Raw genomic sequence first — 27,218 nt, 5'->3', positions numbered from 1 at the left:
CTACAAATTTGATTTCTACCATCACTGTCATGAGAATATCAATGGAAACCAGTGGAATAGATTAGAATAATAAAGCAATAAGAAATGTGAAGAAATTAAATAATTATTTTTAAGTCATTTTGTTAATAATCTGTTGGAGTTTTTTCTTATTTGACGCTAGTTGTTGCACTAATTTTGCACACTAGTTGTCAGGATGGTTTTTCACGTGGAGCTGTCTAGTATACACAAACCCCTGTGTGGTCCAGAGCCTCTCACTGATGTTAACTTGAAAAGTTCAAGCTGGATTTCTCTTCCTCAGGAAAAATTACTTTTCCTTTTATGTATGTTGGTTTATCATCTCCTGAAATCTATAGTTTCAAATATCCACATTATTCTCCTGTCATGTATACTTTATATGTAACTTTTTTTTTCTCAATTTGAATAAGAGTTGAGAACTTAAATATGTGTTTTTCTTTAAAGTATATTGATACATGGTGTAATCAGAATTAAGATTATTGTAAATATTTAATTATAGGGGGCATGCAGAAAATATTATGTCTCCACAAATTCTGTGCAGTCTCCTTACTGTAAACCAGTAAATATTAGAAATTAGATGTATTTATTTGCTGCCTTTGGACAGCTGTTTATTATTGTGGAGTTTTAAACCAAATAATTTTATCCTTGATTAGTAATAATTGTAATGATTAGAACATGAGTTTATAGATTTAATATTATTATAGATTGTTTTTGCAATGGAAGACTTTACACAGATACTTTGGACAGATTATGTAACTATCACTCTTAAAAGGCAACAACGCTAATTGCATCAATCTCAACTACAAGTTAGCCTTGGAAGCTACTGCTTATAGGTCTGGTTTGCCTTATGTCACAAGTACAGCTGAGCCATTTGTTAAACCTGTCAGAGCCTACCCTTCTAATTACACATCTCTTAAGGTGTGGAACCTGAATATGTCTGCTTTTGTAGTTCTCCATGGTAACAGCATGTTTTTGATGGTCCAACTTTGAGGATGAGGTCGACCAGAAGGTACCTTCAGAGTTATTTTGTGATTCTAGGGTATGTATTTGGTGCCTTAGTCCCTTCTGTGTAAGCCTGTGCTAGTGATGCAAGTAACATGCACAAGAATGATATATGAAGAAATGGGTTTATAACGTAACTTTAATATTTGTGTTGTTGATTTCCTTTATGGAAGGGCTCACTAGCTACCTGAATAAAAGACAACTTTCCCGTTGTATTTAAAAAACAAACAAACAACTGATTATGAATCAGAGAGGATTAATGGTGTAGAACTGAGTTGAGTTTGTAAGAACAGTTTCCTACCTTTGGAAATGAAGCTCTGCAAAAAAAAAAAAAAAAGTTATTGCTCCTGTTGTCTAGAAAGCAGGATCGTGTATTGCAGATAATGCATCTCTGTGCTCTGGAGATCATTTATACCTGTTTGTACTACCACGGCTCAGAGGGCTGGCACTCATTTCTGGAGAGCTGGTCTCTCTCTCTGCACCTTGGTGTGCTGCATGGTTGGTTGTGCCATGGCTGAAAAGGGGCTCCGAGATGCTGCTGGGTAATTTGCAGCTCACATTCACCTCTGGACTTAGGGACACGTACAGTACGTAAAACCATAGACAGAGAATGTATTTACTAGATAAATAAGTAATAGGGGTTGCAAGCATGTTATTTCATAATGCTGGGGGGAGGGTGGATCGTTTATAAATGTCAGTTGTCAGAAAAATCAGCCTGGTTGCCATATTTGTGTAATTTCCCAGTATTCTCCCAACATCTTAGCTAGTCAGTTGTATGTGTTACTAGTGCTTAGGAGAATGTAGTTTGGTTACCTCTCACATTTCCATCCTGTAAAATAAACAGAAAAGACAAAATACTCTCCTTTAAGCCTTATTGAACTGAGTTATATGTCAGTTCTAAGTATACTGGTTAATTTGAAGTTCTGTCATATTCCAGGCTTCTCTAAATGTATTTGTTTACCCAGATGCATATCAAATGAGTCCCCATTTAGTAACTGTTCCCTGACAACTTGTTCTCAAATCAAGTTTACTCTACTTCCCTTTCTTTCTTATTTCCTTATGTATATATACTAATATTCTCAACAAACAGAAATGGAATTTCAACTTGAATTTTGATTACATCGGTTGTCACTGAGAAGTTAAACTGCCAAAACCAGCCGTCAGTTCACTCAGGTTAGTTCACTAGAGTTAAGCAAATGTTCTCATAAACTATTTTTTTTAAGACAATACAAAAAAAAAAAAAAAAAAGAAACAAGTTCTTATTCTTTCATATATTCTGCATTGCATACAAATCAGCAGGGGATTCACTAATACCTTACTAAGACAGTGGGGTAGTTATTGTTAACTCTCTAATAAAATGTCTTCTCTAAATATCTATATATACACTTCTCGAAAATCTAATTATTGGTCTTAAGGAGGATAAAGGATGTTGAAAGATGTTCTTAAAATCTCATCTAAATATTTTATGAAAGGATATCCTGGCAAGAATGCTTTACCTACATGGAACTGTGTACTGCGTTTCAGAAGCCTGGAATCAACTATACAAGCTTTATATCCTTTGTTTCTTTTATTAGTTTTTGCCCTAAGCTGAAAACGCCAACCTGCGTTAGAGATGCTTGTAACTAAAAACAATGACAAAGAATATTCTGTGTGTATTTTAATATTACAGAACATTATATCTGTATTGTGTGCATTAATACAGAATGTTATGCACATTAATAAAATGTGTACCTCATTTATTATAAATGTGACACGAGATATTACACTTATAAAAGAGCAAAGTGCTAGACAATGGAAATCATGCTTTGATATAGTAAAATGCTGTATTGTTACCCACTACATTGGCTTCACATGCAATTATAACCAACAGGAATATAAATATCAAACGGTATAAATAGAGGCAGCTTTTTTTTGTATTTTATTTTACAATTTATCACTAAATATATTTACAGGACACGGAGTTTGCTTTAGTGCAATACATAGTAATGTTGCATAAGTACAAACTGTTGATCTTTTCTAATAAAAAAACAAAACAAAAACAAAGAAAAAACAATCTAAACAACAAAAAAGCCAAAATCACCCCTCCCAAAACAAAGCACTTAACTGGTGTTACAGCTAAGTATGTAAAGCAACCTTAATAACTGAGTGAAAATTCTAACAGCATTGTTACTTTTCATAAACGTTTCTAGAAACAAATCACAACCCAACTTTATGTATTCCAAACTATTAACCCTTCTACAGTACCATATATTTTTTAAATGACTTTTAAAGCACATATACTGTACTGTATGACAGTATTTTTCTACAGATACTGACTTACCCTTTTAATATAAATATGATATTACCTTGGCAGTTTTGAAGAACAAAGTTATCTCAAGATATCAAACATCAGTAACAAACTCTAGTAAGCGCAGCTTCTTGAGAACTTGCTTGAACAGCATTTCTTCACAGTGATATTTATGAAAGGTTGGAAAAAGATTAGCATAAAATATTTCCATCCTTTTTCAGTTTTTATGCAAAAATCATTACTTTTTATTGGTAATTATAAAATTACAAACACTTCTATAAGTAACTGCATCTGTAGTAATGATAGAAAAAGTTATCAGTAGGATGCCTAAAATGAGGTTAGCATAAAATGAGGTTTGAAGAAAATTAGATAAATCTTTTCTTAAATAACAATATGGGAGATAATTTAGAATAGGCAACATAGTGGTTTAACAGAGACAACTTAATTATCAATTCAAAAAGCTATTTATTAATAAATGTTAAAGGGATTGTGATGAAGCAAAATCAACATTTTAAGTGATATAGTGTATTATTTACTCTTAATCTTAGTTTTGGCACTTCATTGGAACAATTACTTTAACAAAGACCAAAATATGTAGAAAAGGTATACAGCTCTTTGACATACATTGCAAATGTAGTACATAAGTACTGGCAAACACTGAAAACATAGTTAATTAAACATTCCCACAAATTTTTGCATGCATGCACTATTTAGACAACAGCATTGGATCTATGGTGTTACAGTGACAGTCTTGAATTATGGGAGTATTTTAGGCCGTTTCTTCAGCAGATCTTGTTTCTGATTTAAGTCTTACAAATTCTTTAGCAACTTCGTCATTGGTTCTCTGAGAAAGTATTCTAAGAATTGTCAATCCAGTCTCATCTACAAAGATATTTCTCAGCAAGGGATACCAAGATGCACAGCTACCCCTCTCTGCTATGTTTTGCAGCTGAATAACTGTCATTCCTATAATGCGATCTTCTCTAGCAAAGCAGTAATCTTTCACTGAGAGGTGAAGCTCGTACGCTCCTGGTTTATCTTCATTACTCAAAATGCTGCAAGGATGAAAAAGATGAATTTAGAACAAGGAGTTGAGTTTCATTCCTCCGAGGAATGAGCATGTCTTGTAAATATTGTTGATATTAAAATGTTAGTGGTAGTTTCATTTTTGTAGTTCATTTTCTACAACAGATTATTGTTCAGTTTTTAGATTTCTACGTGTTAGCCTTTTGCTAGGAACTGTTAACATAGTTCCTCTTCTCACTGACCTGAACAGAAATGGAGGGAATTTCATCAGTTCCTTCAGCATCTGAACCACTGCTACTTTTCCCCAGAAAGTACCTAAAATGTCCAACTACTACCGGAACTATAATAACCATATCTTTTTGGTGAACTACAAAACAACAAAAATGTTTATACGGACATCCGTGAATTAGACAGCTTTCACTTAAGCATAGCATGCATCATACATAGGAATCAAATCTTTTTGATTTACAGATTTTGCTCATTTTTCCCGGCTAAATAACTAGGAAGTCTGTAAGTAGGTAGAAGCAGCTTCTCTGCTTTTAATTACCTGTTTTTCTAAACCTAACTTCTGTGTCTGCAGTGTAAAATCCTACATCAATATTTGCCACTGCTCCTTTTTTTTTTTTTTCCCCTATGAGCAATCACGTGGATCTGATTAGTCACCTCTAAGCAAGTTTTGCACTGACAAAACGTATCTTGGCTACACTTTTATTTCTGTTCATTCTGTCAGGTCCAAATTAGCTGGAGGATGTACAGTACTGCTTACTCAAAATTCTATACTTAATGCCCGTGAATACTGATTTCTAATGTAACACAAATGAGATATCACATTGAGAAATTAATAGGAAACATTTCTTATGATGGCAGTTTCTTTAAATAACTGTCATCTTATCACAGCTTTTTAAATTACTAACTTTATGCTTCATTTTTAGTTACTACTAGTGCAGTGAGTATTGTTCCTGGATAGAAATAAGAAATTTTAAGCATCACTTTATTTTTGAAATGACAGCAAGGACACTATTTTAGCATATTTCATCCAGTAGATCCAAGATGTTTTAAAAACTTTTGTTTAAAGTTCAAAAAAATAATAAGCTCTGAAACCTCACTTTTAATTTATTCTCTTCCAAGGTATTTGGAGATCCTCTATGCCACTTTAAGTACTGGCCCAAAAGCCATATATAGCACACACAAGATGGCTGATATCCCCCCAAGCCTAGAGGATAGTTATATTTAATTAGAATTATACCTACTGACAGGCCAAACCAAACTGGAGAAAGTGTTCCTAGTTATGCAATTTCCCCAGTGGGAATACTAACGCAGCCTGCTTATGTCTTTGTTCTGCCTGAAGTCAATACTCATTTTGCAGGTCACTGCAATCCCTTCAGGAGGGAAGCAGCTGTTATGCTCAGTATCATAGATAAGAAGGGGGCTTGTTTCCTAAAAATCACAAAGTATTTGATTTTATTCTTCCTGATCCTTTACTCATTTTTCTGGATCACATGGGCATATGTAGGGCAAGATAACACTCAGAAAACAGATTCACAATATAATTCCATTTAATCTAAAATACACAAGGACCTAATAGGCAACCCTAACCTTAGTGAGGTGCAGTCTGACTTTTACAGTGTCAGGTTGTGTGATGTATGTAAAAATACAATATTAAAGATATAATCATATAAAGGATCTGTGCATTTCAATGAAAGCAACACTTGAAATCATTTGTCAGGCTTCAGGAAGAAGGTATGGCTTTGAAATATCACTTAGTTCCTCTAGAAAACACACTTCATAAATATTTTTGACATCAACTGATTGAATTCCTTTTTTTTTTGAGTATTATTTTCCTACGTTGCTCTAAGTAGAACAACAGAGATGCTCAGAGTGCAGTAACTGACTGCATTACGAATTTACTGAAGGTTGAGTGGCAGGGTACTGTTGAATAGATGACTGATTTTTAGATTAAATAATAAAAGTTTGGTATTTATTTGATATTTTATTTTCTTTATTAGTGTTAAGCACCTTGTTACTGGGCATAAAAGACATTTGAATACATCCTTTTCTACATAAAGTAAAACATCTATATTATTTGTTGAAGTTGTAATGAAAGAAAAAGAGTCATACTGCTATAAGTAAGAAGTATAAATATGAAGTTATAATGTACCTACACCTTTTCCCCTCATAAATTACACTATTTTTATGCTTATATGTAATAGCTATATAGACAGGTCCCAACAAAGATGAATACATAGAAGTGGATGTATACTGAGCTTTTAGAAGACAGTGGTATTCATGAAGATGAAAAAGCCTGAGCATACTGATGATTTTCTACCTATTTTAGTGTAATTTCATTTGGATTTTCATAAATTATTCCATTTTACTTTATTTTTAATCTCTTCTATCCATGCAGTTGTATGTAAACTCAGCATGTTAAGTTTATTTTCATGTGCTTTTACTAGCTGCAAACAAATAAAGGAGATATTTGATCCATATACATTTCAGAGATTGCTACTTTTGTTTACAGCATAATCTCACTGAATTAAATATAATTTTTTCTGGGAAAAAATATTTATGTGTGGAAGGGCCCAGGATGTGATTCCAGGTGATGCTTTCATCCCAGGCAGCTCTAAGGAGCTGAGGTTCCCAGACTGTGTGGGAAACAGTTCCAAAGAGGGTGTGAGAATTTTCTGACTTGAGAGTTTGGACATGGAGATTTCTTTGCCTCCGGTTTTCCTACGATGTCCTTCTTCAGCTTGTCCTTTCATGATCATATGTCAGCTTGCTACTCTGTATTCTTAGAGGTTATTTGTCATCACTGTTATAGCAATGGGATAAAGAAAATCACTTGGCAACAAGCCTTAAAAGCAACTTCACCGACAGACACTGAGAAAATGATCTCTGTCCTTCTTTTCTATCTGTGTGTGTGAAGTGTGGCTGGAAAATGAATTGGTTTCAGTTATGGGAGGAGAAGTGAACAGGTTAAAGAGACGTGCTGTGGGAAATACTATATGTAAAGGTCCAGGTCAGATGAAAAATTTCTTATTGCTTTGAGGATTAAACAATAGAGATAATAACATTAATAAACACATGCACAATACTTCAAATACTTAGATATGTCAACAGTCGCAATGGCCTAAAAATCTAGCAGTAAGAAATGAATTGTACATTTTGACCAGCTGAAAGGTGGTTAAGGCTAGAAAGCTAAAAGGAGACAAGCTTAGTGGTTGTCATTCATCTTTAGATAAAGCAAAGATTCAAGTTAAATAGTTTCGAAGTTATCTCATTTATTATGGATTGTGCTTTGTATAGCCTTAACTTTAGAATTTTATTACTTTGTTTTGTTTTTACAGGTTAAATTGCAAGGCATTCTGGCAAAATTTGCATACGATAGGTAATTAACAGCAAATAAAGACTTACAATTGGAAAGTTTCATTGTATTTTGGTGACCAGGTGTTGCTCTTTGTCTTGGTTCCATGTTTTCTTTTCTTGTCACTTAGGTTAGGACCTAATAGACAAACTTCCACAAATGGCCGGAACATAGCTGTTGTTTGCCAATTTAGATTATTAATTGCTACAACTATAAAGAAACAAAAGAAATGAAGTTAAATAAAATCCTATTAGAAGAGCTCCAATTAATTATCCAATATGACCAATGAAAGGTGCCCTGAGATCTTTCCTGTAGGATACCTACACCTAGGTTCAGGCTGGATGTTAGGAAAAGGTTCTTCACTGAGAGGGTGGCCGGGCACTGGAACAGGCTCCCCATGGCAGCGGTCACTGCACGGAGCCTGCTGGCATTTGAGAAGTGTTTGGACAATGCTCTCAGACATAAGGTCTGATTTTGGGGTGGACCTGTGTGGAGCATGTGTCTTTGTGGTTCGCTTCCTTCCAACTTAGTATATTCAATGGTTCTACCTGGTAAGTCTAGGAGGATCTTTGCCTGTTCTGTGCCAAGTAAAACTTCTGACTACTTCCAGTTAGAGCAACAGAAAATATAAATGTATGTTTTATGAATACTTTATGTTAATAGCTGTTTTGTCTGCTATGTTCATTAGAATTAAAAAGTTAACCTATACTAATCTGAGTGGTACTGGGTTTCCTTTGGAATTAAAATTTTGCAGAACAAAGGCATTTTATTTGTTAGAAATAGAACATTTTAAATTTTGGTGCAGTCATTTACCGCTCACCTCTATTACGGCTTTTGAAAATTAAATTATGTACAAGCAATTCAGAAGTGTGATTTGTCATGTTAGAATTTATAATTCCATAACTACATAAAAAAAAAAAATAAATAGATACATTGACTACACTGGGAAGCACAAGACAGTACTAACCTGCCTAGTCTTAACTTTTGCTGATGTTGAGCAAGGAAGAAGTACAATCCTAATCACCTGAAGCCTTCTTACAGCTTTAACAGTTGTTATTTCATTGTTGTTATGTTTTACCTAGGATTTAATGCTTGGACATTTTGGACTTTGTTGTTGTTTTCCTTTTAAAATTAGCTCTTTGGAACTTACCTTTTACAGTAACTTTATGCTCACCAGTTCCAGGATGTGTGGAAACATCCACCTGTATAGATATTTCACCCACTGAATTACTAGTGGTTTGACCTGAAACAATGATTAATAGGTTAACATGCTTTGCTTCTCAATACATCAAGAGAAATAGAAAGTGAAAGGTGAGTGGTATTCTCTGTAAGAAACACTTAGAAATTGCTGATATGCATTTCATATTCAGAAGGGAATCAGTTATTGGTTTATAAGTGATTTTGCCAAAAAAGCACCTAGCATTTGCAAGTGTTTACATGAAGTGCCTCAGTAAAACGAGAAAAGCTTTTCTTTAGAAACCTTCCATTCTGGTTGCCATCAGGTGTGTGTGCATCCTGAAATACAAAAAACTGGTGCTTTTATCAAACTGCTTACATGCACACCCCAAAACCTTGGGAAGTTATCTGTTTATTGCTATTGATGAATCCCTTGATGGGAGGAAGCTTGTGTTAAGTCTATAAACAAACTCCTAGAGTTCTGCACTGACAGAGGCTTAAAAAAAAAGTTTCTGTGTTTCTAAGCCAATTTGCACATAATGGTTCTCTGAAAGTAACTCTCAGTATGTATTCAAAGGTCCATTAATATGTCAGATTATAATACTACTATATAAACAAACCTGGATATGTTTGCTTGTTCTTTAATTGGGTGGCTGTGAATTTTAACTCTGTGGCCTGTGCATTTGCTTTCCATTCTAATCTCCATGAATTTATAGTAAAGCAAATTATTACCCCTGTATAACTGGCAATCATTTATTTGGGTTCACAGAGGAAAGATTCTACCATCTTTCTATTTGCACATAAATTCACTGTGCACTGGTTCCCCTTAATCTTTACGTGAAGAGAAACAAATATTCCTTTAGAAGTTCTCTGGCAGCCCGTTCAGGAATTAAGGGAGGGGTACAATGAAATAGGGTGTCATGTATAAAATGTAGTGGGGAAAATGATCATAGTCACCAGTGTTTTGGTAAAAACACACAATCTAGTGTATATAATCTGGTTATAGCTGCTATTTCTGAATTGCAGGGTACGTGTACAAATTTTACTGCTAGATGTATTCCAGTATCAATCAGATGGTTTGGACCTCTTTCAGTGTGTAAATAGTGTTACACATCAGGTTTCTAATGGCAAGAAGTTTAGTTTCAGTGGTAGCTCTTAAACTTCATGTTATATTTGGATAATTCTGTAAAGAAAGCTGTACTGTACTGAGCCTCTGATTACGTCGCTGAATCACTCTACATCTTGTTCAGAATAATTAACCTATACCTTGTTCTTATGAACATGCATAAAAAGACAGGAATTACATGGGTTAGAAAACCTAAAAAAAATAAAAAAATGAGTAGAACTGCCATTTTTTTTAGAAGAGTAATACAATGTATTTATCTGACTGTATAGTAGAATTAGCCTTTGTTTAGGAAGTGGAAGGAGATTCTCATTTGTCTAGGCGATGTTGTTACAGATATTTCTTTTTCTTTTCTCTTGCAACCATGGTATCTTTAGAACTTGTATTTGTGTGTAGCATAGTATAATATAGTTTCTTTTTCCTGAATGAAACTTTATTTCTCTGTTAAAAAAAATAATATATATATATATATGTATATTTGGAGTGCAAAATGCTTTTATAAAATTATTCTGTCCAGAAAAACAAGATGACTTCTTTTAAATGAAGTTGTCATTTTCATTATACACAATATAGTGTTTTTAATGAGTTTACATTTAACCCAGCTTGCAGACTTATGTGAAAGCTGTGAAAGCTGCCAGCATCTTCCCTTATAGTTATTTGGATTCATTAACTTGGAGTAAATTAAGAAAATATCTTTTTTTTTTTTTTTTTTTTGAATCTAAAATTCAGAAGGCGGTATATCAATGCTGGTAGCATATACATACATATATATTTATATATAGGTCATTCAGCAGTTATCTGACGCTGTAAAAGAAATCAAAGAGAATAGAGCTTCTTGACCATTGTCTTGTATCATGTTGTGAAATGCCATATTTTTATATTGTTACATGCTGCACACAGTTCAACCTTAACAGGTTCCCTTTTTTGGTGTTGGACTTTTTTATGTACGACACTTTTGATAGCATATATAGCCATCATCAGCTGTAAAGTCTGAGTTAATCATACTGCACCTGTAAAACAGTTTTTTTGTTCTTCTGATTAAAAAGCTTTTGTTGTCAAGCTGGGCAGGAGAAGAGAACTGTGAGTTTGCAACATACGTTAAAGCTTGGGAACTTTGAATGGATAGGATTAACCAAACATACAAAGAGGAAGTATGTGAATTTATCAAACACTTTCCCACTCAATAATAATAATAATGTACTTGAGTATATAATAATAATATAATATATAACAAAATATAATAAAAATAATGTAACTTGAGTCAGGCTCATCCTGAGTATCACTGAAAATATCAGAGTGTCAATTACTTCATTGAGCCTCTAGCTTAAAAACCAAAAAGCAAAACCCCATTTGGAGAAATCAGGAATGTTTTAGAAGAAAATGATTAACATTTATATTATGGCTGAAACATAGCAGGATGTTAACCTCTAATAATGACTCCTTAGATGTTACGGAGACAAAACCTGTTGATTTGAGAGAGGTCTTATTCTGTTCCTCAAACTCCTACTTTATTTATTTATTTTTTTAACTGCACAAAGTATTTCCTTGCAAAGGTCTCCTAACTGATCTTTTTTCTTTCCTTTTCATAGCAGTCTGTAATTCACAACAGCGCTGTAAGCAATACCACAAACACATAGTGGGATTAGTGCTGTGTGTATAGTGCTGTTTGATATGGTTGTAAGGAAACCTGTGTAAAATGTTGTGCAGATTTATACTGAAAACAGCTGATATTAAAATGACACTACTGCTGAGGAAAACTCCTTCGGCAGAACATCTTAGCTGGTAAAGACACCTTCTAGTGGATTCTAGAATTGTTTCCTTCAGTTTACCAGCACATCCATCTTGCATTTGGTTTCTCCCTTTCTCTCACTGACCTGCTGAACACACTGACGGTACAATTCTAGAACATTCAGTATTTGCTTATATCAGTTTTTGATAATGTTCAAGAGCTATACTTCATTTTAAAATCTCAGATCTGTCTCTGCTGTTTTATTTTCTTTCTTGCTACCACTCCCTGTAAAGTCACAGTGTAATTAGTGATCCTGAGTGTGCTATGGAAAGGTCATTTTCGCCTACAAGCAAGTCAATTTAATGGACAAAAAATATCTAGCCCTGTACCACAGAAGATTGCACTTTTCTTCCTTTAGTACTGTAACTTAACTCATTAGAAATTTAACAAATGTACAAATTAATCTGTTTGTTGGAAATCCTTATGTTTGCTTGTGTACTACTGCTCCAACTCTATACTGTGCTTTAGATTTTATTTACTAGCTAATTTATGTGAAGCAAAAGACGGCATCCTCTCCCAGGTGGGTTTCTAAGCGATCACCTACATTTAGACTGTGGTCGCTCTGTTACAAACAAAAATCTAAGAGAGAAAAAATACTTCCTCCATCCTAAGATGGTTGCTCCTCAGTGGACCAAAAGTTTAGAGCATTCAGGATTTGATTTCTTCCTCATTTAGCACCTGGAATGTCATGAATGTGGTAATGATTATAGTCCTAATGATCTTGACAGAAAAGAGCCATTTTGGAGTCAAATATTTCAAGGTCAAAACAGTCATATTGGCTACAGTGAACAGTGTTAGATTACTGTAGAGAATGTTAATCTGATTGAAGAATACTAATCTGATTTACACTCTACTGATCATAATTCTTTTTGTGAATACAAACAAGTTCTTTGCATGCTCTGTCCCTCCACTGTACGAGAAAATGGTGAGAGACATACTGGGCTGTAAGAAGCAGAGTTGATGGTTACATCTGCCACACACAAAGAGAGTTTGCGTGTGGCAGATGTAACCATCACAATCCACAGTGAATGCTGGAAGAGCAGTAACAGCAAGTACATTTAAAATCAATTTGAATATTTGATATCCTTACTTTGACAACAGTGTCATTGGCTTATGGTAGAGGAACAGTTTAGGAAAAAAAGTGTAAGAAAAGAATTTGAGACTTCAAATAATAAGACTAGTGCCTCTGGTGTATACCATCCATACTGACCTGAAAGTTGGGGCATGGCAATTGAGATGTTTTCATAAATTTTTGGAAAAAAAAATAGAGAGAATAGCTTGTTGTAGTAGTTACTAGGAGCATTGGTATGCAGCATGGACCTCTCAATAAGATTGGCAAAACACATCTGAGACACTGACCTAACATTCAGACTGTTCACAGGTCTTGACTCTGAATCTCCACCTGCCATGCTTTGAGTATTCAGGATAACAATTGGTGTACGTAATTACTAGAAATAACACTGAAATAGCTATGCCCAAAGTCTGCACCATTTGCATAAAATTATACTTAGTATTTGAGATATTCTAACATGAACATAAAAGTTTACATAATAAAGGAAATTCCCATACACAAGTATTTATAGAAGATAAGTGCCATGTCTAAAAAGGTATTGTCTGACCTACCTGTTCACAATGTTACTTTTTATCTGTTACTTTATTTAGAAAAATGCTGTCATCAGGCTTGGTATTTCTTTATTTATAGTTCAATATGGCAAAATTTGGTAGCTATAAAAGCGAAACTGAGCCATGAAAACTGAGCTGTGAAAAACAATTTGGTGTAAAAAAAAAATTAAACAACTAGATAGTACTGAAGGCAAAGAGAAAAGCTGTCCCTGCACTCAGTCATGAAAGCCTTTTCTTTCAATTCTGCGCCTATGGTACAGACTTTAAAAGTAATAGCACAATTCTAGATTTAACACATTTCATGATGTGGGACATCAACTATCTTATGTTCTATCTTATGATAGCAATGTTTTGTTTTGAAACTGCTTCAAGCCTCAAGATCCTTCTGTATTCATTATATCTTGATGATGGTAGTTTCATGAAAAATTATTAAATCTGGAGGAGACCTTGTCTGTTTTTCACAACATGAAGATAAAAGACAGGAGCAAATTGTGTGTGTCTCAGACATGGAGAGAGAGAATCTAAAGGCATGCTTGCAAAACGAGGATTCTTTTTCTAAGAATTTCATAATTCTCTCATTTCTCAGATTCATATTACCATGTTGGTATTTGTTATTTCTCTTCATCCAGTTGACGTAATTATATACTCAACTTTAGATATTCGCATTGCCCCTTTCTGCTCTACTTGAGCATTCTGGCTCTCTGATTTCCCTAACTTGCTTCCCAAATGGAAGTGATTGATTCTTACACAGATTTTTAGCCTTTCCCTTTACTTTATTTGACCAATGCTTTCTCTGTATGTCTACACTGCCTCCTTTTAGTGTCTAGGGTTTTTATATTTTTACAGTTCCAGGGCAAGATGATCTTTTAAAGATTTCCTGGAGCTTTTTGGCTTCCTGACATTTTTCTCCTCCCATCTGGGCTCTCATAAAGTTGTTCAAGTGGTGACTTTTTGCAGTATTTTTGCCTCAAAGTGGTCAAAGGTAATAAGCTAGGCTCTGAAACTGTCTTTATAGATGTATTAAAAGTTCCTAAATGAATGTTGATTTACATTATTGTTATTATTATTGTACTCTGAATTTTAGGATTCAAGGCCTTCTCTACTTCTCTGAGAATTAGAAATCTGGTTTAAAATAAAACCAACTACCTGTACGCTAGTTGTCATGCATGACATGATTTTAGTACCTGTGACAGAAAAGCTCACTAAGCGTTGTAAGCCAGGCAATAAGAACAGCTGAACTGGCAACATTGCTAAGTGGTAACCCTATCCTGTCCCATTTGCTGGCTAGCCTGTTCAGCATAAACCTGACCACTTATTTAAATACCATATTGAGGTTTTCACGTTATTGTCTGTACAAGACCTAAGGATTAAATAGTTGGACATATCGTCAAGCTTTCACAGAGCTTAGTGCTCCAGAAATCACATAAGTTATGAAATCAATATTTTATTTCAGACGTTCAGATTTAGCATCTTCTGATTAATAATGCCAATAAAGTACATCTATTTTCCTGGGGTACTTCTGCTAATTTCTTAGAGAACTTAACTTTAATAGTCACCCTGATCTTTTTATTTTTATAGGATCCTGAGGCTCTATAATTTAGAGAAAAGTCTATAGTGCATGTTTTAATATTATTCTGTAATATGGAGATTAAATTAAAGATGAATTATTAAACGCTGCATGTTGGAAGTTAAATGACTTCTGCACACATGATAGAGAGGAGGAAGGCAACCAGGGAATACTGTTTTTTCTCCCAGCATATTGCAGAAGTTGGCTTACTCTATTACAGAAAAGCATGAGGCTAGGGAAAGAATGTTGAAATATTGAATTTTGGCTTGGCATTTGAAAATAATTTCCTTTAATTTTTGAGCACGTAATTTCCTTCCCAGTTTTGGCGGCTTTACAAGAGGAATTATAGTTGTTCATTCTAATTAGGTAAATATTTTTCATTCTGCTTATCATCTTTTCTTGTTCTTATGTGGTTCCTCCCTTTTCAGCTTTCAATTGTCTATCATGAGAACAAAGAAACCCAATAAAGATTAGTTGCTGTGAAAGAATACTTTTTTTCTGAAGGCATTTAAACACACGGGTAGGGAATGTAGTATGAGCTTCATGTTGCTAGATGAGTATTGATTTTTCTGCTTAAGCGATACAAACTCTTTAAAGTCAAGCTAAAAAATATAATGTAGTCCTTCACAGTTTGCTATGTCATAGAGCTTTAAAAGAACACTAGCATTTTCTAATGAAGTTTATAAAAACATAACTTGCTGAAAATACATTAAAAATATTTTTCTGGCTATTTCTGATGCGGAACTGTTTTAGATGCAAGAGTGGCGTTTACTTTGAAGAAAGTACTGGTAATAAATGGAAGCGAATTCAGGACACCAATGTTTGAAGTGGTTTTATTTTTTTAATGTAGTTTGCTAAAACTTAAACCATATTCATCTAAATGTAATTACAGATGATGCTAATCAAATACAAATATTCACTACACTGACTGTAGTTTACAAAATTATTAATGATTTAAGACATTAGTTGCTAAACTAAACCACAGATGTTAGCCTGCTTCAGTAGCCTTAAAAGGTGGAGGTATGACTTAACTCAACAAAAAGTTGACTGCCAGGCTGAAATATTATTATATTTATTTTTTTAGGAACTAATTTTGAGAAGCATTGCCTGGACTGGTCTGAACTTCAAGTAACAGTAAGTCAAATATGCCACAGATTAGAAAAGTTTGTCCAATAAACACGGATGTAGTTCTACCAGTGTTTTGAGTCTGTTCCTTCTCTTATGAAATACAGTAAAAATTTGTCTTTATGTTTTTATGATTTTGTCTAGATTGTGAAACTGTGCTTGACTTTAGCTCAAGTTTAGTTAAAATTAGCTTGTCCTGCCTGAATTGTCATTTGACTTTTTTTTTTTTTTTTATGTAAAGTTGATGTAGGTTGACATATTCTGTAAGTATATCATGTGCAAATACATGGTCTTTTGCAGAAACCTAGGAGCTTTTCTTGACGATACATTCTGTTGGCTTGCTGGCTGCTGTGTAGCTGTTAGCAAGCCATGGTGTGTTGAGCAGGGTTTTGTAGTTCAGGCTTGGCAGTTTACTGCAATATAACAACTGACTAATACTTTGCAAAAGTATGCTATGTACAGACAATTTGTTTGGTGGCAAAAGATGATGAAAATGATCCATATTTTGTAGTCTGAATTTATGCAGATATGTTATCCTGCAGTCATATGTAGAAAAAGCAAGGAGAAAAAAACAAACAAACACAAAAAAACAACTCAAATCACTTTTACATTAAGAGCTAGTGGTGCCCAATCTAAAAGTGACAAGTTCCAGTGGACAAAAGTTCAAAGGAAACAGAACTAATCAGTGATCTGAACGTCAGGGGATCTTTTTGTTAATTGTGTACTGACACTATAAGATTCATACTTGGTTGTGTTTTAAATGCACTTGTGGAGGTATCAATGACCATATAAAATGTACCATAGCAGTCACTCAGGCCTTGAAATGCACATTTCTTCACCAAACTGCTGTCAAGTTTTTCGATCTGGGTTCTATATCAACATCCCAATTATAGAGATTCTGAAAGCTACCTGCTCCGGGAAACGGCTTTTGGCAGCACTAACACCAGAAGAATGTGTTTGCAACAGGTTCAACAGGGTCTTGTATGGCACTGCTGAGTCACCTGGACACCTTCTGGTTAATACTAAATGTGAGCTTCAGAGACGTGTAACCTTCTTTAGCAGTTCCTAATTTATGGTGTGTAAAATTGTAAAAGTTTTCCTAGAAAACAATGTCAATAATTTATTTGCAAAAGGGCATGCTGCTCTACTAGTTTTATATTTGTGGGTTGAGTTGAAGTAGCTCAATTGCTGGCATGTTTTGCTCATTTTTCTGGAAATAAATTTTTTTTTTTTTTTTTTTTTATACTAAGGGATAAACAGTTATCTCCCTCCTTACTATCATATTAATACGAATGTTAAAATCCATGATGATCAGAATCTCAACAGTATTTAATTTCCAAACAATCTGAAAGTGTGTGGCAGATTTGGGATAGCAGTGGTGACGTAGTTTGAGAAGAGAAACTGTTCTCTCCTGTGACAGGCAGAAATACAGATGCTCCGCATGATAGTATTTGACAGAAATTGTCACTTTGCTAATCTTGATATCTGTGCTGTGTAATACATGATGCTAATATTTTTTTTTCTATTACCTTTCATTTCCACAGTGTGATTGCAGATTTGTTTCCACAACATTGAATGAGGATTGAATTTATGGCATTCATCACTATAACCCTTTAAAATGGCAAATTATTATACGTTTAAAAAAAAAAAAAAAGCTTGAAACATCATTTGTCCTGACTTTATGATAATTTGCTCTTAAAGCATGTATCTGTACAAACTCCTGATGTATTTGAAAAGAAGATGTTTAGCTTTCACGTACTTAGGGATCTCAGTTTTTTGTGTGGTGCTTTCAGTTCAGTAAGTAGTTATTTTGAAAATCAGGAATGTCTTGATTAGTATTGCCCATGGAAAGTGCTTTGTTTCCGGGAAGCTCTTTAGGAATGTGTAGCCACAAAGAGTTGGTTCAATCACCCCTGTTATTAAATGGCGAAAAAGCATGTTCTTTGGTATATTTGGTTATTGTTACTGAACTTAACTCTGCATATATATGAATATAGGTAGTAGCTTAACATAAAAATTTTACGTAGATCTTAAACTTTCTAGGAGAAAAAGGTAACTCTTCCTTCTCACACTGATCCAGCAAATTTTTACCCATCTGTTTATTAGAGACGTGGCAGCTTCATCATGGAAAAGGGAGAAAAAAAAAAAAGAAAGAAAACAACAACAACAACAAATCTTTGCCTGTGATTAAAGGTAAGCCTGATTTTTGTTTACTTCTAGTGTAGTGATATTTCATGGTGAATATTGAGTGGATGCAACAAATGATCAGTGCATAAATTATTGGCTGGTGATATATAGCACTTTGAAAATAATTCGTTAGCACTTTGACAAATTAAAATCTTATGTGAAAACATTAATGGATATTTAAGATGGTGACTTCTTTCAAATAATTATGTTCAAAGGGCATTTGTGATTCCCTAATATAATTATTTTGGGTTAGAGATACTATTTTCATTGCAACAGGTTGCAATTCCTCCTTTTGCCAAGGAATGAGTTGGCATAGTAATATGTTATAGATATACATATACAAGCATGGTGCGTGTATATGTGCCTTATATTGCGTAGCCTTTTCTATGTGGGTACATATATAACTGCTTTCTGCTAGTATGTTTATGAAGAAAAAAAGGTGCTCCCTTTTGTCTGGTATGCTTGCTGTTCAAGTTTTAGCTTTAGGTTAAGTTTAAACTCTTTAAAATGAAGAGACAAAAACCTGTAAAGAGAAAGGGGCCTGACTGTTTACCTGCTGGCTTTTTTGTTGTATTACAACTATACTTATTGTATGTATGGAAGAAGCTTGTACAGCCTTGCAATTCCTTATTTAGTTTTGCTATTATTTACCTCAATCACAATGCAGAGTTAGCCTTCCTTGCCCTTTTCTCAGTTGGTTTGATGTATCAATGCCTCTAAAGGAAATTCTGTATGTTCTGCATTGTAACTGAATATAGTGACAAATGGCAGCTGCAGCAATTTGGCTTAGCTAGAGTTGCATCATTCCTTATTCTGAAAGCCAAAAGTGCAACACAACAACCCATGTGCTAGCCCTCTATTCCATGTTTTTTCCTTATACAGCGAGGATTTGATGTGGGATGTTCTGCAATGACAACTTCTAAGTAGTAAACACTTTGTATTACAAGTAGAGAATCAACAGTGTGGAAAATATACGAAGTAATAAGGAAAAAAGAACAGTAACCTGTATTAGTAACACAACTGGAGAGTGTTAGCTTAGCTGCATTATTGGATACTGCACTATAGTTATTTAAAGATTGGGAAGAATTTATTTCCTGACTGAGAGATTAGCTGAACTGTATAGAGATTTGGGTGGTTGTTTTTTCATCCATCTTCCACAGCATCTTGGTGCTGTGAAGATGTCTGCAAGTTAAAATACAAGTTACTTTTGCTTTGTAGTTGGTAGATGTCCAGTAAGTGCATTTGTCCATAAGGGTCTTGTTTCTGTTGAAACAGAGTTTTAAGTGGACAGGGAAAAGCTGCTGAATGACTTGGGAATGGTGCTCCTAATGGCTGGTTCAGCAAGGACTAGAAAAATAGTTGGCTTTTGTATAGTGACATGACAGTAGAGTTCTTGTAATCAATTGTTCTCCAGCTGTCAAGGACTGGGTGGCAGATAGTAAAACGCTACAGCAAGAAATGCTTCAGGAAAGGATCACAGATTGCACTGCACATGTTACTGGATAATGTAATTAAAGCACACCTCTTGCATCTTGCTTATCTTGCCATGTGTTCATAATATATAAAAGGTAGACTGATGGTATGCAAAAGAATAGAGGGTAGAATATTTCCTTGACCTCAGACATGAACACAAGTTATTACAGAAAAACTCAGTGTCCACAAGGTAATGAGGAATATTTTCACTTTTGCATTGTCATCATGGAACTTGTTTGTGAGAATTTTGATGAACTGGTTGTGCTTTTTATCTCTAATATTTTAAGTTCACCTACAACTTAGGATTCTATTCAGAATAATATGAAGAAATATATTTCAGAAAAATAAGTACCGTTGACATTAAACAACTTTAGGTCAATGCAACTTTTAAATAGTCACTTCAGACCAAAAGAACTTACCAACAGTGTACAGAAACAGGTTATGCTGCCAGAAAAAATCCTGAAAGACGAGCTTTGAAAATTGTTATGAATTTCTCATTGTGATATCTACAGGTGGCTCATGATTTTTTATTTTTTATTTTCAGAATTAGAGTCATGGAGGTTAAATTACAGTAAAAATAAGCTACTTAAGTTAAAAATTAGTAATGAATAAAAAGAAAAGATGACTTTCAGAGTAATGAAACTTTTATCTACAGTCATACATAGTTATTATTCAATATACTATTTTCTTTAAAACATTTCATTTCCCACTGCTTCCAGTTTAATTACCTCCAACTGTCTTTATTGATTATGGATTGGTTATATGCACAAGTATGAGGGCAGATATAAATCCAATTATACTTCAGAGAAAGTTTCTGATTTGCACAAAGTCTCATTCTAACTACATGCTAATGATATAGCTACAGTTTTGAGACTGGAGGTTATAATGGATGAGTTTTTTTGTTCTTTTAAATGAAGCATTAAGGGATGATGAAAAGTTTTGAGTCACTTTTCCTTAACTTTCATTCCCTGTGGCTACACTTTTGATAATATTGGTGTGCAAATATAGGCATGCTAATGCGTGCACAGAAATGAACACAGACCTCAGGCTGAAATCATGATGAAAAATCAGAAAATTCAGGTTTGCATTCAGAGATAATAAAGGACTTCTGCTTATGGCTACAACCTGGATAATTCTCTCCTGAAGTTACAATGAAAGTGTGCATAAGAAAAAGCAAAATGTACTAGTAATTGATAATTTTCAGCCTAAATCCATATTGTTAATCATTTCTGAGAGGGGGAAGAAAAGAATCTATTTTTTATATATTAGAGTTTTACAGCAATTTTCTCACTTCTAATATATGAATTATTAACAAAGATACTCAGTCTAATATGGAAGTTGCCCAGAAACTCACTCATTCCTTATATTTAATCTTGGGGGCAAGCTGCAAAACAAGTGTTCCATGCTTTTTATAATGTTGAGTAATGTACTGTAACTTCAGAGGTAAAAGCAATTGATTTCCTGCTTAACTGTCCAATTAAAACTTTCCTGATTCTCATGAGAGGAGCAGGGTAATTATTTCTAGACCAAAAAGTTGTATTTTTTTTTCTCAAAGATACTTAAAGGCAGGCCATTTATAAAAAAAAAAAAAAAAAAAAGCCCATTGCATTCAAAAGAAATCTACTATAGTATCCTATTATGCAAACAATGGCAGTTTATAGAATGAAGAAACTGTTCAGTTTTGAGCGTAATGTACATTAGCTATATGAAAACAGTTTCTGCATTTGCTATATAAGTATGAAAATACTGACCTATATCAATAAGAAAAATGGTAAGATATAACTTTCCTTTAAAAATAAATAAATAAATAAATAAAATCTTTGCCTAAAAGAATAACTGTAAACATTTACCCTCTTACAGAAACCAAGTCCTCTTCTGAAATATAAAGCCAATAATTGTATATATAGGATATATGAAGAGGACTTTGCATTTCAATTTTTTGGGTGCACTGCACCAAATTTCTAGAACAGGAAAAAACGGCTTTAGTGTTGGTGATCAAATTCTAAATACACCTCATATGGCATCCTTGCATGTGGTCTGCCTTAATTTGCTTTTGAAAAAGCTCCAAAATTTTGAGATTTGATAAGAAGGCAGAAAATGATGTGACATATTCAATAGGATGATTTTAAGTCTGAATTCTGAAATACGCAAATCAAAAAAAAATAAATAGGGAGCATAATCACTGTTATTTTAGCCTACTGAAACCTCCTAATGCTTTTGAAGCCACAGATGGTCTACTAGATGGAGAGGCAAAGGTTCTGTAATATAAAATCAGTGTACTACATTAAGAACATATTACTCACAATTTCTTGTTCTTAATCCCAGAAGGAAACCTTAAGGGATATGTCATGATTTTTGCAGTTATCTGTGGTTACTAATTAATAGCCATCATCTCTGAAAGTATCTAAAGCTTCCAAAATTTGTTATGATTTGTTTCTGTTTCTGCAATTATAAAATGCTCTCTGGTATGCAACCTATGCAACTCTGTTAGTGTGTGGAGTACTTCTGTAAATATTCCTGATACTAAATATTCATATAGAGCTATGGGACCTATTGTTCATGTGAAGGGATAGTCTGTTAAATATATTGGCCTCAGATAAGCTCCACCGACTAACAACAGTGATTGATATGGGATAACATCAGACAGGCAGATTTGTAACAGTAAACTCTAAAATACCACAGTGTTTAGAGACTGTGATTAGTAACCAGTCATTTAAAACACTTAAAATATAATTTGATACATGTTATAGATGACTTACTTTGAGATGTTTGAGTGTCTATAAATTTCTTTATCAAGGCATCAGTAGTTTGTGTGTAAAGACTAAGAGCGTATCTCAGGGACTGTAGGTCTGGGCTCTTTTCCAGGAAGTTCTTTTTCAGCCCACTTCCTCCAGCGTGGAAGTATTGCTAAAAAAAAAAAAAATAATAATCAAATACGGACATTGAGAAAGGTAAAATATCTAACAGATGCCCCAGTTACATACAGATAATTTTAAATAAAATTATTACACAAACTTTTTTACAAATAACCTTGACAGTGTGGTTAGATTTGTGATTGTAGCTGTTGAGATAACTTTCATCAGCTCTCCTACAGAACATCTTTCCAAAGGTGAAAATTTAAGATTTATGAGGGTAAAAATTATATTAAATTTTAATTTTGATCTTCATGATCTCAAGTATTTTTATGTAAAAGTGTATGTATATACAAATACACACACACGTATATTATATACATGCAAGGTTCTTTTAGGCTGTGGGGATTGCTCTGTCTAAAAACTCTAAAACCAAGGCATGGTTTATAGTACAAGTAAAGAAGATATTCTTTCTGAAGGAAGGTTGCCATTAGAAATTTAAAAAAATAAAATTAAAAAAGAGGATCCTAGAACATGAAGTTTTGGATTCATTGCTTTGTAACAGTCTGTACCTGAAATCGTTTCTGCTTTGGGAAATGACTATAAATTCCATGGTGGTTTCCACGGTGGTTATCTTGTTTAATCTCAATTTTGACCACCTTTCTGTGTTGAGGGTGACTGTGTATTACAGGGAGAAATGTACGTATAGGAGGAAAACAAAGGATTTTATGTAATCTGGCTGAAGCTGTCCAAGTTTGTCAGTGCTGAACAGGACTGGAGCCTGATTCCTAGTTCTCAGTGATGATCCATGGAAATCTTACGGTTTTCTTCTAAATAATAATAATAAAAAATGTGATGTAAGGGCTATACAACATTTGTTCTGTTGATAAACAGCATACATTCTAATGAAAAGTTTTAATGTTTTTTTAATCACACGTAAGCAGTGTCAGTTTAAGAGGTTCTGATAAATCACATTTATTTTTTCATCATTGCATACTTATGTGAAATTTGTATCTTTCCAAGTGCATTAATTCATATTGTACTTTCCAAGGACATCTCTATTTTATGAATGGGTAAAAAGTGTACTCATGCTTTCATGGAGGATTTTAATCAATTTATAAGCAGGTGTTAAAATCTGTTAATGATATTTCCTGTTATCGTGGCAATTACTGAGATATATTTTAGTTGTCTCCCAATAAAATCTTATCTACAGCAGCAGCTGGAAAGGACTAAAAGCTCCATGAAAGCTGACAAATATTAAAAAAAAAATAAAATCAAGGAAACCTAACTTTAATCTTGTGTCTTATTTATTTATTTTTTGCCTTTGCCTATAAATGTCAAGTTTTGCATGTAAACAAAAATAACGTGACCGTATCATTATTGTATCTCAGTTTGAGATAACTGAGGCCAGAACACCATTTTCCCTTATCTATTTGCTAAGGTTCTTTTTATAACATGCAAAGAAGGATAATATGGATAAGATGAAAGATCATGCCTTCATTTTACACTCTCCCAAGCATTAATACAAAAATCATAAATCAAATTATTTTTAAGTTGTTCATTGAATTAATTTTTGCAATCAAAAATTTGACTAATGAAAGCAAAACCAGAAAAGAATGTGAGTACAGAGATGTTCCTCCCTTCTGATCCCTTCTGTACAATAGGTTATTTTCAAGACACCGTATGTCATTTTTACCAATCTTGTATTATTATTTAGGCAGAATTTTTTGACTTTCAAGCTACACTTAGCATTACCCAGAAAGTGTATGTTTTGATCATTAAACTTACAAACTGGATTCCCAAAGCAACACGGTAGTCTTTTTTTCTTGAGTTAATTCTCAAAGTTTGTCTTTTGTTCTCTTTGTAATAGTGTAAGACCAATTTCTGCATGATTATGGCTATTTGTTTACTATTTTGGAAAAAAAAAGATTTTGCCATTTCACGTAACATAGTACAGGGAGCATGTTATAATGCCAAGACACTGACTTACAATTTGAAAATATTTTTTTTTCAGAGTGCATTTTTTCGCTCAGTTTATGAACATAGCTCACAGAGGAATACTGAAGAGTGAATTTTCATTGTTTCTAATATTTCTCCCCTAAATCTAGGCTTTGTTTTAGTAAAATTATTAATATCTATAACTCCTGATTACTCTTAAGAGTTTAAGTGCTGGAATCAAGGTTAGAATCCTTTGATCAAAACCAATTAGATTGACATGTTAAACTAAAGAGTCTACAGGGTTTAGTTTGGGAGGACACAATTGTCCTTCACTATTTTGTTCTGTTTCTGGTTCCACAATAGCAGTAATTCCCAAATGTTATATGTAAGAAGTTAAACCAAATACAAAAGATGGCAATTGGGAGCCCTTTTCGATAATTCTTTCTTGTTTTTTGAGACGTTATTTTGTTGCACTAGACTCATCACGAATGTTGTCGTCTTTGAATCTTCAATTTAATACTGAAGTAGCTGCCTCCTTCCCTTTCTTATGTGACAATCAATCCAATTATTTAGGAAAAACAGTAAATCAGATGGTGAATTCTAAACTATGAAAAGTTGAAAAATTCAACTGAACAGTGAAGTTAAAATAATACACCGTAATTCATGGTAGAAAAGGCCTTGTTTTCTGGTGTGCTGTAAACAACATCATATATATTTGCAGGAGAGTGCAGCTAGGAACAACTGAAGTTTTCTGCCTCTGCTCCTTCCTTCTGGGAGAAAGAGAGGCTAAATGAGGGTTTGGCCTGACTGCACTAACTCTAAACTGTAAGGGAACACAAGAATCAGATTTTGGCCACCCATTACTTTATTGCTGAATATGTTCTGTCTGCAAGTGGTTGAACAATTTTTCTAGTTTATGCTATTATTGCTTTCAGGTCACTACAAAGCTAGGATCAAATGTTTCTTGTCATATTCAAGGGATCTTAATGATTCTAAGGGACCACTCTATATAAGAATCTGCTGTTTTATGTTATATGCTTGTTCATTCCAACACAGAACAGAAAAAAACGTAAAGCTGTACCTTAATAGTAGCTAGTGTTACTTCCATTATTGCACACTGCCTCAGGCTCAGACTTCTGGCATCCTCTCGAATCACGTGGTCCTGCAAGGCAAGTTAAGAAGGCAGTTGATTATGAAAGAGAGTCAGTTCTGAGGCCTGTCTATTCTTGGAAGAGTTTGCTCCCCAAACTCCTGTGTTTAATAGGGATTAATTTAGTCTCAGAATTCTAACATATTATATTGTTTCTTGACAACAGGTTCTGGGGAAAAAGAACCAACATTTAATACTCAGCATCTGCATCACTATTTCTTTCTTTTACAGACAAATTTTATATTCAAATAATTATATTGGATGATACTGAAATATTTTTTTATTAAAGAACATTAAATCTTAACTGATGCTTGTTAATGAAGCATGTTTAAAAAAAAAAAAAAAAAACCTTTCACATTTTAACATAAGTTAAATAGTCATAAAGTGACTATATACCTGTGAACTTTGTCTACTATAAGCATCCTGTAACTGAATTAAGCAACATTTTAATGATGCTAGCAAGCTGAGTATTTATAGAAGCATAAATTTGTCTGTTTCTCCTCAATTCTGAAATGATATTGTCAAAACTGATTGTCAAGCAACTGACATTAGTATCAAATGTCTAAGCTCTTTGTGAAGTTATATTATGGACTTCAATAATGCAGTGCTGATGAGTATACTGCAGAGGTTTCAGTAACTATTTTCAGTAATACACTGAACAAATTTACCAGTACTCCCATCCTAGCATTTTTTCAGAACTGGTTCCAGAACAGCACACAAATATAATTCATTTTTGGTGATATTTAATGCTTATAGGACTAGTTGTGCAACATGGGAATGATAACTTCTTGATTACTTTATCATCTGAGCATACTGTCTATTTTTTGTTTGGATGAGACTGTAAAATCATTACTGACCTATGAATAGCTACTGCCACATTCAAGCTTATTATAGTAAATAAGAACAAGAATGAGTCATGAAGTCTGTCCTCACAGTCACTGATATTTCATCTGTTTTTCTGTTAGAGCAAGCCATTCACAGATTCATTAGACTATATCATTAGACTACATTACCTTGAGTTTTGACAGTTGTCCAAGATCTTTGGCTGCACTGAATATCATCTGAGGCCCCTGTAATCAAATTGAAAATTCAGGAAACATACTCAATACCGTGTAGTTACTTTCTGTGTCTTCGCAGGAACTAAGACATTAGCCAAAATCACTGTTTGTGGTGGTTTTACCGTGCTAGGCAGCTGAACCCCACAACTGCTCTCTCACTCCCCCTCCCCAGATGAGGAGGGAAGAAGTAAAGAACAACTCACGGGTTGAGATAAGGATAAATTAATTAAAGGGAAAACTAATAATAATAATAATAATAATAATATTAAGGAAATATTATTAACTAAACAATTTAACTAAAAGGGAAAAAATGGAAAGGGGAAAAGGGAGGGGGAAAGGAAAAAAAAAGGAACAAAAACACAAACAAAGGCTATGTGGAAGTACAGAGGAAAGAAATTACTCTCTAATTCCCACAAAAAGCAGCATGTGCCATCAGAGGGCTCACAAGGTGTTGCACGTCCCATGC

The 27,218-nt window shown here is 33.9% G+C and overlaps 1 protein-coding gene and 1 long non-coding RNA gene across 6 annotated transcripts in view; one reads left to right on the top strand and one right to left on the bottom strand.

Annotated features, from left to right (window-relative positions):
- LOC119718010 (uncharacterized) overlaps nt 1-27,218 on the top strand; it is a 157,704-nt gene that overhangs the window by 112,319 nt on the left and 18,167 nt on the right. For all 5 annotated transcript variants that reach the window (XR_005268587.2, XR_011811943.1, XR_011811944.1 and 2 more), the window contains 2 exons: nt 16,054-16,103; nt 18,201-18,287. This is a non-coding gene — a long non-coding RNA (uncharacterized lncRNA). The remainder of the gene's footprint in view (nt 1-16,053; nt 16,104-18,200; nt 18,288-27,218) is intronic.
- UNC13C (unc-13 homolog C) overlaps nt 2,739-27,218 on the bottom strand; it is a 167,936-nt gene continuing 143,456 nt past the window's right edge. The window contains exons 28-33 of the mRNA XM_072043348.1: nt 26,708-26,764; nt 25,626-25,706; nt 22,514-22,661; nt 8,842-8,934; nt 7,742-7,901; nt 2,739-4,359 (exon numbers count right to left, since the gene is read on the bottom strand). Of these exons, the coding sequence (XP_071899449.1) occupies nt 4,074-4,359; nt 7,742-7,901; nt 8,842-8,934; nt 22,514-22,661; nt 25,626-25,706; nt 26,708-26,764 (825 nt within the window). The 3' untranslated portion in view covers nt 2,739-4,073. The remainder of the gene's footprint in view (nt 4,360-7,741; nt 7,902-8,841; nt 8,935-22,513; nt 22,662-25,625; nt 25,707-26,707; nt 26,765-27,218) is intronic.

This window comes from Anas platyrhynchos, chromosome 11 (assembly GCF_047663525.1).
Source record: "Anas platyrhynchos isolate ZD024472 breed Pekin duck chromosome 11, IASCAAS_PekinDuck_T2T, whole genome shotgun sequence".
Taxonomy (NCBI): Eukaryota; Metazoa; Chordata; class Aves; order Anseriformes; family Anatidae; genus Anas; species Anas platyrhynchos.
Note: the sequence above shows the minus strand (reverse complement) of the source record. Positions and strands in the feature narration are given on the sequence as shown.